The sequence below is a fragment of the Neopsephotus bourkii genome, unplaced genomic scaffold (genome assembly GCF_033783945.1).
Source record: "Neopsephotus bourkii isolate Nb327-2 ecotype Australia unplaced genomic scaffold, CSIRO-AGI_Nbou_v1 NB_994, whole genome shotgun sequence".
Lineage (NCBI taxonomy): Eukaryota > Metazoa > Chordata > Aves > Psittaciformes > Psittacidae > Neopsephotus > Neopsephotus bourkii.
In genome coordinates, this window is record NW_026901486.1 from 3,915,791 (window position 1) to 3,928,669 (window position 12,879).

Consider the following 12,879-nt stretch of genomic DNA (forward strand, 5'->3'; position numbering starts at 1 on the left):
TATGGATAAAATAAATAAAAAAAAAAGGTTTGCTAAGTTAAAGAAGAGAACAGACCTGGTTTTGATTGCTCAGAAGGGTCTCTATGTCAAGAGACTGTCTCCCCCATTAGAATGAAAACCAGATGAGTAATTCATTATTCATATTCCAAATGCTATTAGTAACACATATTATCTAATAAACAAGCATGAGATCCTCTATATGCATGACTATCAGAAAATATTTATAGCTGTTGGAGAGACTGAGGTATTGTCAGTATTTCAGGTTCTTGTCAATATTTCATGGTTCTTCTTTGAGCACATTAACATTTAACACCCCCTAACTAGTTTCCCTTTCAAACTACATTCCTGCTTTCCCAATTAGAGGATAACATCCTTCTTTAATTGACAGGTTAAATTATTTTACTTCTTTGCTTTTTTAGGGCAAGCTGGTAAAAACTTTTTTCCTGGGGAGAAATAGAAATGCTTTTATTCCATTTTCACTTGGTCTGAAAAGGTAAAAAAAACCTTATTTATCTTCAGAATAATTTGTTGTTACTAAAAGGAAGGAAGCTCTCCCTGAAGCCCACCACTTTGTGCTTTTTAGTTTAACGATAAAAACATCTTCTGAAGTATAGAACAGTAAGCTCATTAGTAGCATTTCAGTTTTCTCTGCTGCAGAAGCCTGGAGGAAAGAAATATTAATAAAAAATATCTGATTCTAGCACTGAAGTTTACATCATAAACCAAATTATAGCATGCAATTATATGCAATCTTTATATCTGGAGTGAGGCTTTCTCTGTGTTCATTCTGAAAGAGACTTGATCTTAATTGGCTTTATTGCTTTTATTCTTTTCCACCTCTGTCATGATTTATTCTTGCTGTAAACAGTGAGAGGCTGAGAAGTGGTATTTCAAGGTAGATTTGGAGAACATAAACAAGACTTTATGAATGTCATGAATCTCTTTAGTAAAGGTTATCTCTGAGCAACATAATGAAGGAGCCGCTTACTGTAGACAAGACTAATATATTTTTACAAAAATAATTAAAAATAACGTTTAAATTAACCAATAAGCTTCCCCTAAGACCCATAAGCAATCCATAGTGGAAAGCATAACTAGTGTATGTCTACATTTCCAATTAAGTTGAGTGAAGAATTTTAGGGTTTATATTTACTTTTAGGTTTCAGATTTGCAGGTTCTCATGGAGTAGTGAACAGTTACACTGCTATAGCAGGAGACTACAATATTCAATGTGTTCCTGTTTAATGATATACTATACCAGTATACAACACTTATTTGTGAGGAACACATTGATTATGCACCACACATACTGTAAAAGAAACCAAATTGGAAGAAATGGAGTGCACACTTAAATTGGATGTATACATGGAGAGCCACTGAAGCAAATTTCTACCAAGAAACCCCTTCTAAGTTCCTGGAACACAGAATTCATAAAAATTCATGTGAGTAAGTTTATCTTATGAGAGAAACCCATGTAAAGCAAAAAATATGCATCATCCATACATCAGATGTGGATTTGTCAAAAAGACGATCGCAGAAGAGTTAACCTATCTGAAAAAGAAATTCTGCTCTGTACCTCATATCTGGTCATTTTCCCTTAAACCTATGAGTAAATCCTCATGAATGCCATTTAAAAGAGTTCAATTTCTTAAAGGCAAGAGGACAGATAGAGCCATTACATTTATAAAACAAATGAAAGAAAGAAACCTTTGTTTGGGACCCCATCTCCCACAACCAGTGCAGCAAATGGGATGTTTTTTTTCTATTTGAATTCTCACTTCATCTGATTTACACTTATCTGTTGCTTTAATCAATCCTTAAAGCATTTTAAAACACAATTAAAAATAAATACTTCAGCAAATATTCAGCTAAAATTTCATATAGCATCATTGTAACTGCAAAAATATCTACAATATTTATGATCTCTGGCAAGACTCTTCCTAATCCTTTAAAACTCAGTAGAGTGACTGGGCACTGCAGTATATCTTCTATATCAATAAATGATTCAAGAAACAGATGGTATAAGTTCCATAAACATTTCACACACAAAAAAAGACATGCCAATGTTTTTCCTTATAAGGAAAAGCCAGCCTTAGGCAACCCTGGATGCTAACTTTAGCAGCATTATTTTGGAGAAAAACAACCTTTAAGAAAAGTAGATTTTGTGTCATTTTTAGCTTGATGAGCCAAAGGTCACCTTGTGTTGGATGTGGTTGTTCAAGGCAGCTGTCACTTCAGCTCTGACTTCCAGATGCCTATGCATCATGTCAGAATATTTAGCAAACTGTGACCTTCATGGTCATCTTTTCCATTCTCTCCCATCATTTCCCCCCATCTGGGCACATGAGAAGCAGGAACAGCAGTAACACAGTATTCCCTTGTTAACTCAGAACCCTAGACACTGTTTTTACTCAGCAAAAAGCACAAAATACCACTTTCTATAAAGTGGATGTTTTGCTATCTCTTTGTTTGATGACAAATTGTATGGAAATAGGTACTATGAGAGTAGGAATGAATGAAACCTGAACTGTGAAGATAGATAAAGGGGATAAGGAAATCACCAGTATTGTGAGGATGAGAACTTCCCAGGACAGGTTTCTGCTGCAACACCAAGCATCACCATAGCGGCCAGGACTTGCGTGGAGCCACATGAACCCACCCAGCAAAATGGTCACAACATAAGCATTATATCCAACATCTCTACTCCTAGACAGAGCTGAGGAAGACTGGCCTTTCTCCCAACACTGCAGGAAGATTCTAATGCCATTTGTACCCATTAAGCTCATGGCTAGCACCTGCAGAGACAGATAAGTAGTACTCCAACCTGCATGGCTAAGAACTGACAATACTTTTGGGCACAAGTAAAAGGACAACAGCTTTGTGGATTCCTTCCAGCCTTCATGAGCCAAGTCCCACTTTTGCATCTATTCCTCCTCTCCCACAGGGCTAGAGTTAGGTCTTTGCTAGGACAGGCCATGATTAAACCAAACACTACTTTTTTACTGCTATTCCCCCACCTAATGCCTTGACTCAAGCTCCTGAAGCAATCTGCAACCCTGTCTCCTCCCACACCAGCCCCTGCACATTCATCCATGCAGCTATGACTTTGATAGAATTGGAACTCAAAGGCTCCACTGTTGGAACTCAAAGGCTCCACCAGTCCCTACAGTCAAAGGTCAGTATGCTTCCTAAATCCAAGTAAAAATGATATAATAAAATATATTCAAATGTGCCTTTAAAAATGCCACTTTGGAAAAACAAAAACTCACCCAAGACTCTAGCAGTGCAGATAGTCAAATAAAACACATTCCAGCTACAAGTATGCACTTGGAGATCATTATAGCCAATGACAGGGGAGGAAGCACAAAAAGCCCAGGTGTCACAGATGTATAAGCATCCCCAAGACTTCCAGAGCAACAGCATAGCCAGCTTAGACCTTCACTGCTATGAGACCTGAAGGCAAATTCCAGAAGGCCTCTTTTCCCCCACTTTTGCAGTCCCCAGGATACCTTCCAAGGCTCACTGATCCTTTAAAAGGAATAGTTCATGAACACCAGGTTCGAAAGGAGGATTCAGAGGAAATACAGAGGCTGCATGTACCCCTCACAATTCTACCCCTCTGCCTCAATAAATAGTATTAGATTCTGATCCACAGGTAACAGAAAATACGTGTAAGAATAAATGTTCTAGAGTAAAACATATATTTAATAATCTTTTCCTGTCCACTATTTGCATACAATAGAGCAACTGCTAGACTAAGATGAAAATGAAAATTTCATGTGCAAAAAAAATTATGTATTTTATAAAAATAATTTTTAATTCTAATTAAAATATAAGTCTTCTAATGGGCTCACTTACTGGATGTTTGGCTGAAAGTCTGCCAGTTGCAGTCCCTGTCTGATTCCATGTAGAGGAAATAAATCCCTGTAGTCAAGTAGAATAAAAATCCCCAAAAAGAAAAGGGTGAAGACATACATCTAAATTGTATTTAATGTAAGTATCAGTAATAAAAACACACTGCAATCAGGACTAAATAAATCAAAAAGAAATATTCACAATTTTCTGTATTTAAAAGTTCTGAAACTGTAACCACCACACTCATTTCACATCCTTTTACGATTTATTTGAAATACCATATTTTACAAGCTAAATTTTCTGTTTCTACCTTTCTCATGCACGTTTGGAGTCCATCCACATAAGCTGATTTCATCTTATGAACCTAAATTATTACACAAAAGTTCAGATAAATGCTAATTTATAAAAATAAGAGATTTTTCAAGTTTAAGATCTTAATTTCAAAATGCATATTAACTTGTTTAGTAAACTTTTGTAAAATGATAGTTTTATCTTAGTAAGTAATGGATGTATACTCACTAATAGCTTAACCTATCACTGTAACTTAGGTAAGTGCTTGGTCATACCTTAAAGCCAGGTTTTTGCAATACTAAATGAATTACTGGAATTTATTGCTTTACATCTTATATCACCAGGTCAATAAACTACATAAAAAAGGGCACTCATACATGCAAAAGTACCACCCACACCTTTCTGGGGGTTGGTTTTGGTTTTTAGTCTTAGAAACATACCCACTGAAAGCAAAACATGAAGTGTGAGAGCAGGCTAACCATGTTACTTTGAATTTTTACTGAAAATTCCCCCCACAACTAGTTCTCCCCTTCACTGTCAGTGGAGGATTTTCTCAGAACTCAAAAAGTAAATGTTTTGCACTAAGAATGTGTTCTATAGCACTACACAAATTTAGCAGTGAAGTTTTGTGATTGTTTTTGCAACAGTTGTTTGCTGGCTACAATCTAATATCTTGCAAGCCAGAAATATAATCATTAAATTTGAAAACCCTTAAGAATACCAGAAATTCAAAATTTAAACGAACACTTGACTGAACTTACATTAGAGCCAACTTTTTTGTATGTATTTAGCCGTGAATATGTTCTCTTTCTTGCTAATTTCGCCTCAGCGCAACTAAATTATATGACAAATATCAGCTCACCTGACGGTATTCTAAAATTATCTTAGGCAAAGGATGAAGATCTTGCAACTGCTTTAGCTGCAAAATAAAGCATGTAAATTATTAGCATACTTTTCAGTGAAGTTATGTTATTTAACAATCTTAACAAAATAAGTTTTGGAGGAATAAATATTCTCACCAAGCTGAAATAAAAACTGGCTAAAGAATAATGTCTTTAAAGCAATCTCAGTCTAGGCCCAGGAAGCCTCCATTCTCCCCTGCCTTCAGCAGGAGGGCTGGAGCTTACTCGTTCCCATTCATTCCATTCAGCTTCGTGTCCCAGACAGAGACAAAAAGACATAAAAACTACTCCACAACATATTTTAAAACACTGGAGCATTGGTGAGGGTGAGGTGGGGTGCTCCTTATGGTCCTTGGTTTATTGTTTGTGCTAGACAACATCAATGCAAGAGAGGATACAATAAAAGTATACAAAATAATACATATATAGCCACATACATATTTACACGCACACAAAATCCAACAGAACTTCTCCTTTTTATTTCCTAATATAAGTTCTAGAAAAACTTCAAGAAAAACTGAAATTGTCAAACCCAAAAGCAATGAGATAGAGCATATTTCTGACATTACTTTGATTGTAAAATGCTACAGAATTTTGAGAACAAAAAGAAAGAAATTATTAAAATAGAGACTGGATATTAATAAGTACATCAAAAATATCTGGAACTACAACAGTTTGGGGTGAAAAATAAACAGAACCATACCAGAATGGAGATTTAAAGGTGATTTTTTTCCTTGCTCCCAGGGAGAGACAACATATTAATTCTCTAGTAATTTTCTATTGGAAGGTTTCAGCCTACCTTTATCTGAATAACTCAGTCTTAGCAGCTGTTGTAAAGAGTACTGAGCTAGATAAAAGTCTTGCTTTGATAACTGCAACACATATTCCCAGAAAAACACGACATGCATTGTATTTCATTGATCCCTCCCATCTCACCTCCCAAGGCTCTCTGTCACCCTCCAAAATTACATTTGATCTATGCAACCTCCTTCCCTTGAGCAACATGTCAACAGTTATACTGTTGACATTATCTCAGAGATTGTATATGGCAGTTCAGACACTTTTGACCCAAAAGTTGAATTATTTCTTTCACACACAAGAACAAATACTACCTTTGTACCTTCTCCAGAGGTGTCCATTCTCAGCAATGAGTTGAGTACTTTTATTTGACTCCCATGTAAACTAGAATTATACAACCGCAGCACCAAATCAGGAACAGGTACAGCTGCATAAAGGCTCCACTTGCCTCAGGTTACCAAGAAGTCTGCAGTTTGGCCTTGACTTCATTTTCAGACAAATGTTTTACCAGGTTTCTGCACTTGTGTGGAATCACACATGAATATCTGCATTGCTGAGCATTATCTGCTCCAGCACTAACAGAACAGGAAAAGCTTCATGTGGGCAATTTCTTGCACTGAATTTCTTGTACAGGCATATCAAAATATCTAAACCGTTTAGTCATTATTGCTCAAAGGGAGCAAGATTCTATCAATGCCCTGCAGATTTAACTCCAAATGCAACCATTCTTCCTGAAGACAAGCAACTCCATGGAGGAAAACAAAGCTTGAGGAAGATCTACGCAGACAAGAAGAATAACACTGGACTATACAAAGAAGGTGACAACTCTGGATTCAAGCCACAGGTATCAAATAATTTCCTACAGAGCTTTTTACCTAATATGAACAAGTGAGATAAGGCTCCATAAGAAGATGACAACATAGTTTTAGCCCAAATCTCCTGACAGGAAACAGGAAGTCTGGGGTGGTAGTTTTTTCACCAGCAGGTTTCACATTAATGTTCTTTTCTTTCACCAGTAGTCTTTTTCACCCAACCAGTCAGTTATACCAAGCTACCAAAACCTGGCCAGCCACAAAGTCTCCCTCCTTTGAGGAAGATGGTCACGATGGTACTAAAGTTTTTAGCTCCAGTTTATAGCTAACGTTTAATATCAGTAGCTAGTTTGGTTTTCCCCATCATAGAATGCAACTTTCATTTCTGGCATGAGTAAATGAAGTGTGATTAGTACAATACAAAAATACATCACGACTGCTAGGAAAATCTCAGACAAATGACATTTTCACTGGAATAGAACTTAGAAGTCTGGCTAAATCATGCAGGTGGTTTTAAAATCCCTCCCCATCTCACCACAACTTCTGAGGTGGACACAAGTTGTTGTATTTCAGTTCTGTGAACTTTCTCACACAGTGTATGCAGTTTTAACTTTTCGAATAGTACCTACAGTGAGAAAAACACAGAAGAGAAATGTTTCAGTGTTTCCAGTGCTGAAACAGGAAAATTATTTTATTATGGAGTTTAAGCCTCAAAAACAGTTTTCAGGGAATATAAAGCATACTGTAGCAACAAGAGCTGTCACAGAATTGAAAAAACCCAAATCTTTATTTTTGAGCTATGAAAAAGTAGCATATTTACTAAATGCACACACATAATTGATGTAAATACATTCATATACAGGTTATCCAACACTAACAGATTTCTGACAAGCTGATACCATTCATTAAAATCAGAAAATCATAATTAATAACAAAGAAAGAATTCTGAAGTTGTGAGGACAATTTTATATGCTTTATAATACTTCTGCATTTACAAGCTACAAAATAACAGTAGTATAAATATTACCTCTCTGAGCTGACTACTGCTGGTCACAAGGAAACGTTCTCCAGCAACTTGATAAGCTTCCTGTTCAAGTTCTTTGAGTCGCAACTACAAATTAGTACATCAGAATTATTCTGTTCACATTCTTACTTTCTTACGCTACTTCCTAGATTGAGTAGATCAGACTTCTGTTTACAAATAGGGCACTTGGTAATGTGTAATCATTGCTGGCTATCAACATTTAGCTTGATTTCTTAAACCCTCTTTAATCTGTGTGTCTTCATGATCTGGGAGAGGGATTTATCATAGTAAAAAGTACCAACACTTGTGGGAAAACAAAGACTATAGTAATCTCTGAGAAACAGAGCTATGGGAATTATTCTGGTAAATTAATTATCTGTCAGACCACTATGATTACCTAGTCAGATTTTATGCTACAAAATAGGATTCTCTTGTAGCTACTCTTAATCAATGGGGAAATGGCAAACTTAAATCTCTCAGAATACCTAAGCTGTAAAGAGTGCTTTATTTACAAAGATGGAAATATTTATTACTTCTGAAGAAGATATTTACTGAAAACTGTGGGATCAGAAAAAGTCATTACAATTTTTACTCTACAACACATAACCCAAAAGGAACTAGTCATTTTGCAAAGCAATCTCAGTTCTGGGGCAAGGCTAATGAAGCAAGTATCTCTTGGAATTACCCTAAAGTGCAAATATAATTAGTTATACTTACAATAATAAGAGTATAATAAAAACACTAGAAACCCTAAACTGCTATATAAAATGTGACAAAACAGACTCCTCTTTTTAATCAGTTATCTTCAGTAAAAGCAGCAAGATGATGCTATACAATTTGTAAATGAAGAAATAAAGGCAAAATTTACCCCCAGAATCTCTGATGTTTTTTTCAGTTCATGTTTGTTCACGTGTATTTTGTGTGTTTCCATCACTGTAAATACAATTATATATATACTGAGAACATTTACAATTGACAATTTTGATTTTACATGCTTCTTAGACTGTAAAATGGGAAGTCAAACACACACAGGTGCCATGAAGCTGACATACCGTTTAGTACCCTGAGGTATAACATCCTACTTGAGCATAGTCAGCAGCTGTGTGAAAACAGTGGAGATTTGTATTTTGAATTGAACTTTCATACCTGCCAGAATTTTGAGAAGTGGAAGCTCTAATGTGCAAAATAATTGCCACAAACCTTGAACCTGTAAAGCAAGATACAAATAAAATCTTCAGTAACAGCCAATTTTAGTCTTAAAACGTACAGTCGTGTCATTTTGTGGCTCTATTTTCCAGTAAGCAGTATTTCACTTTCTGTATAATCCCTTTATATATGGCAAAACTATTTATGCAATTAAATACTACTTAGTGTGAACCAAAGCCTAAATACTGTAGCCCATTATCACTTCAGTTTAGCGGCAACACATTTGGTAATAGTAATCATTTTGTACAGGAACAGTAATAAGAAAAAAATAATAAGAGGAAAAGTTTCTTCTGAGATTAACCTTGAGACTTAAGCATTTCCTCCTTCTGGAAAAGATGGCAGATTTGATGGGAAACTTTATTTTTAATGTTGACCAGCAGTGTAAACCAATAAGGATTGAAAGCTCCTACTTAATTCTAGTAAGTAGAATTCATTCATTCTGATTTGAACGAGAAGCACGTCAGTAACTCTCTTTACTTCATGACAGTGCCTCTGAAGTTATACCTGAATAACTACTTTTTATATCTTACCTGTAAGTCACGAGCAAGGTCCATCATCACATTATAAAGCTTCTGCAAGTTCACACCTAAGTTTTGATACTGATAAAAAATAAATCAACAGTTTTAATGCTAACATAAATATTTTGAAGACTATTTTGAACATAATTAAACTATATATTTTTCTGTATGTCTCCTCTTATATTTAATATTTTATTAATGTTCTTAGACCTCTGACAAACACAATTTATGAACAGAGTAGAACAGAACATGAATATTCAAGATTTTACCTGTTCCTTGATTTACATTTTGCACAGACTGTGTATGGAGAAATAGTGTCGTTACATTGCCTTTGACATTGAAGGCAGAATTCTATTGCTATGAAATGAAAATAAATTTTATTATTATTAAATGAGGAAAACTTCTTTGCAAATTTCTTCTCGCAATTCTCATCATCTTCAGGATGACTCTCAGAACCTTGTGGCTGTGTTCCTAGGGTGCAAAAGTCGGCATGGACTGAGACACCAGTACATCTAATCACTTGATCCCATGCCCTCTGGTGAAGAGTTAGCTGACATCAAGAGATAAACATAATCCATCCTCCAAACAGTGTGTGAAAATCTGCCTCGTACACAAACCTCACAATTTTGGCCTGGTGTCTGCAAAACTGCCCCATTATTGGAAGAAAGACAAAAGTCTGGAAACAAAGCATTACAGCAGATGCAGAATGACAAGAGCAATGCTTCCTCCATTATTTGATCCAAACAAAATGCAGAAGGAATCCAAATTACTTGTTGATGCACAAACACAACAGAACCAGAACTGACTGAAAATTAGTTTATTTTAGGGCAAATTATAACACATTACTGTAACAGAGCTGTGCATTCCAGTGCACAGCTGGGGAAGAGCCATCACAAGAACTCTATCACATTGGTTCAACTGATTTTTAGAAGTGCCAATTGTAACAAAAGAGTGGGAGATAACGACTAATTACAAGAACTTATATTTCATGCTAAAATGAGAATTACCCAAGTTCTGGAGTAATCTTTGCTACAGACATTTTCCTTCCACATATAATATAACAAAGGGGCACTAGTGTTGCAGTCATTTAGAATGTGCTCAAGCCTGTGTGTTTTTATCTTTTATAATGACCATATAACTCAAGATAACAGCAGATAAAACTAAACAGATGTCTGTTAGTGGGAAGCATGTCCCAGCAGAGCCCCAGCAGCAGGAAAGGGTTAAAAAAGGATCATGAATTCCCCTGACAGTCCCTGCAGGCTCCCCATCTGCTCAAGGGCTATTAGTCTATGCAACTTCAGCACTGGTTGTGTTGGTCATTTGTGAGTAGACAATATAGACACCTACTGGTACAGGCTTCCCTTCAGCCTACTGCAGGCTTGAACACTGCAAGACTGAGAAAAAGTAGACCCTTGAAGGTAGGATGCAGAGAGAGCTCTCTCCAAAGATGAAATATAGACATCCAGTGGTGGTCATCCTTGTTTTATAACAGTCTAGTCCTGTCCTACCAGTAAGGACTTCTCTCCACTTCAGACAGATTAACATAAGCAGGCCTATACTGCAGTGAAAAGCCATCAAGCTGTCTCCAAGAAACCTTGTCCATACCCACTGGTTCTGGAACAAAAGAGCTGCCTGTGAAATATTATGGTCTGAGCAACAGCTTGTTTGATCCATTCTGGAGGTGGAAGTAAGACCAATGACAGGCTTCAGTGACAGCAAGATTCGTTATCCGCAAATGCAGTAATGACACGAGCAGTATGATGCATAGCACCTGTTTCAGCAAAAGTTTCAAGGTATATAGACTATGACCCCTTTAACTGAGCCTTTGGCACAGCAGCAAATATAAGGACAAGCAGCAAGTAGCACATATTCTATGTTGCAGAGGTGTGTGGGTGAGTAGTAGGCTACAGAATAAAATAGCAGCCATTTCAAATACTTACTCGGGTGGACAGGATTAGCACAATACAGAGGGAGCTTAACTGAAAGAGTGGTGCGCAAGACATGATACATCACCTGACACAGATCCCTCCTGGAGTACAACCAACCATCAGGAACATACCAGTAAAGTCAGAGCAAGAAGGGTGAAGAGAAAAATCTGGCAAAGAGTTAGCATTCATGGAAGAACTGGGACTCACTGAGCAAACAGAGAAGCCAAACAGAAAGTGGGAGAGTTCAGGGAACAAATTAATTGCATAAGGACTGGGCAGGGAATAATCACAGGATGCTAGAGGGAGGCATTAACTGGGACTTGGGTAAACAAGTCAGCATAAGGCACTGGAGATGGTTGGGGAAAGGAAACGATCTAGACCTGAAGTGGGACAGGAAGGAAATAACAACTCAATATTTAACTCAGAGCTGGGAATCAGCATGACAAAGTTGAGAAATTATAACTAAGAATAGATGTGATATACTGAGAACAAGAGACTGAGTCAAACAATGAAAGAGACAAGATTAAGGATGCTGACTCTCAGAAGGGGACATCACATACAGAAATAACCAACAAATTCATAGCTTCTGCCAGTTTGCCTGTCCATTCCCTGCACTAATAGCTTAGCCCACAAACTTCTAAACAACTGCAGTTTACAGCTATTGTTTTAAAGTAAATAGCTCTGGTCTCTCAGAATTATCTATACTGATGGGTATATGCCAATACAACTGACCTCTGTGCATGCTGTAAGTCCACTTGACATCTGGATTTGTGACCTAGAAGCCTTATGATCACATTTAAATACCCGAGTCTGAACAAGCAAGGCCTCTGAAGTGACCAGTTTCAAAAACCACCACTGAGGCATTGCACATCTATTTTTATCATTCAAATGACATCTGAAGGCCAATGTGGTCAGAGTAGATATGAAATACAAAACACAAACACCAAAATTTTACACTCTCAACAGACAGTAAGATATCTTCACAATGCTGAGAATAACCTCCCAAAAAAGCACATTCTATCTTGTTGAGAATAAAAATACAGTTTTTTCATACACATGCTTGAAGGTTCACATTTGACTCCCTACTGTTCCTCAGCCTATGATGTGGTGCCTTTACCAGCTGTGAAATTCAGCAAAATTGTTAATAACAAGTAACTATGTACAGGCTACAAGTTCACAGGAATTACAGAACAAGGCATTAGACAGACATTTTGGAAAGGAAAACTGGAAATCAGTTTGGAGGGAGGTAGAAAGCAAAAGGATGAGATTACATATTAATTCACATTGGTACTGAACTTTCAGGTTTTGAAGAATTTTACAGCTGTTCTGGAAAATATGATGCCATCTTGGCAGAATGAAGTGAACCTTCCTTCCCTTCTCCCCTTTCTTTAAAATTAAATTTCCAACAAGTAGTATTAATATAGTAATTTTCTTTCGTCAGAAGAAAAGCATTATGTGACTTTCTTTCTCCAGTATTTTGTAAGAAAAAGGCAATTCTTTCATCATTTCCTTCCCCTTTTTACCCAACTACAAGCAATTGAAACA

The 12,879-nt window shown here is 36.6% G+C and overlaps 1 protein-coding gene across 7 annotated transcripts in view; it reads right to left on the reverse strand.

The window, feature by feature from the left end:
* The window catches only part of POLN (DNA polymerase nu), a 96,580-nt gene that overhangs the window by 71,977 nt on the left and 11,724 nt on the right, over positions 1-12,879 (reverse strand). For 6 of the 7 annotated variants that reach the window (XR_009726459.1, XM_061359820.1, XM_061359823.1 and 3 more), the window contains 8 exons: positions 9,419-9,487; positions 8,829-8,889; positions 8,551-8,615; positions 7,686-7,769; positions 7,194-7,283; positions 5,009-5,065; positions 4,166-4,219; positions 3,859-3,924 (listed from right to left, as the gene is read on the reverse strand). Coding sequence is in view for 6 of the 7 variants with exons in the window: in XM_061359820.1 (XP_061215804.1) it covers positions 3,859-3,924; positions 4,166-4,219; positions 5,009-5,065; positions 7,194-7,283; positions 7,686-7,769; positions 8,551-8,615; positions 8,829-8,889; positions 9,419-9,487 (546 nt within the window). In the remaining variant the exon portion in view is untranslated. The remainder of the gene's footprint in view (positions 1-3,858; positions 3,925-4,165; positions 4,220-5,008; positions 5,066-7,193; positions 7,284-7,685; positions 7,770-8,550; positions 8,616-8,828; positions 8,890-9,418; positions 9,488-12,879) is intronic. The other variant, XM_061359819.1, reaches the window with a different exon arrangement.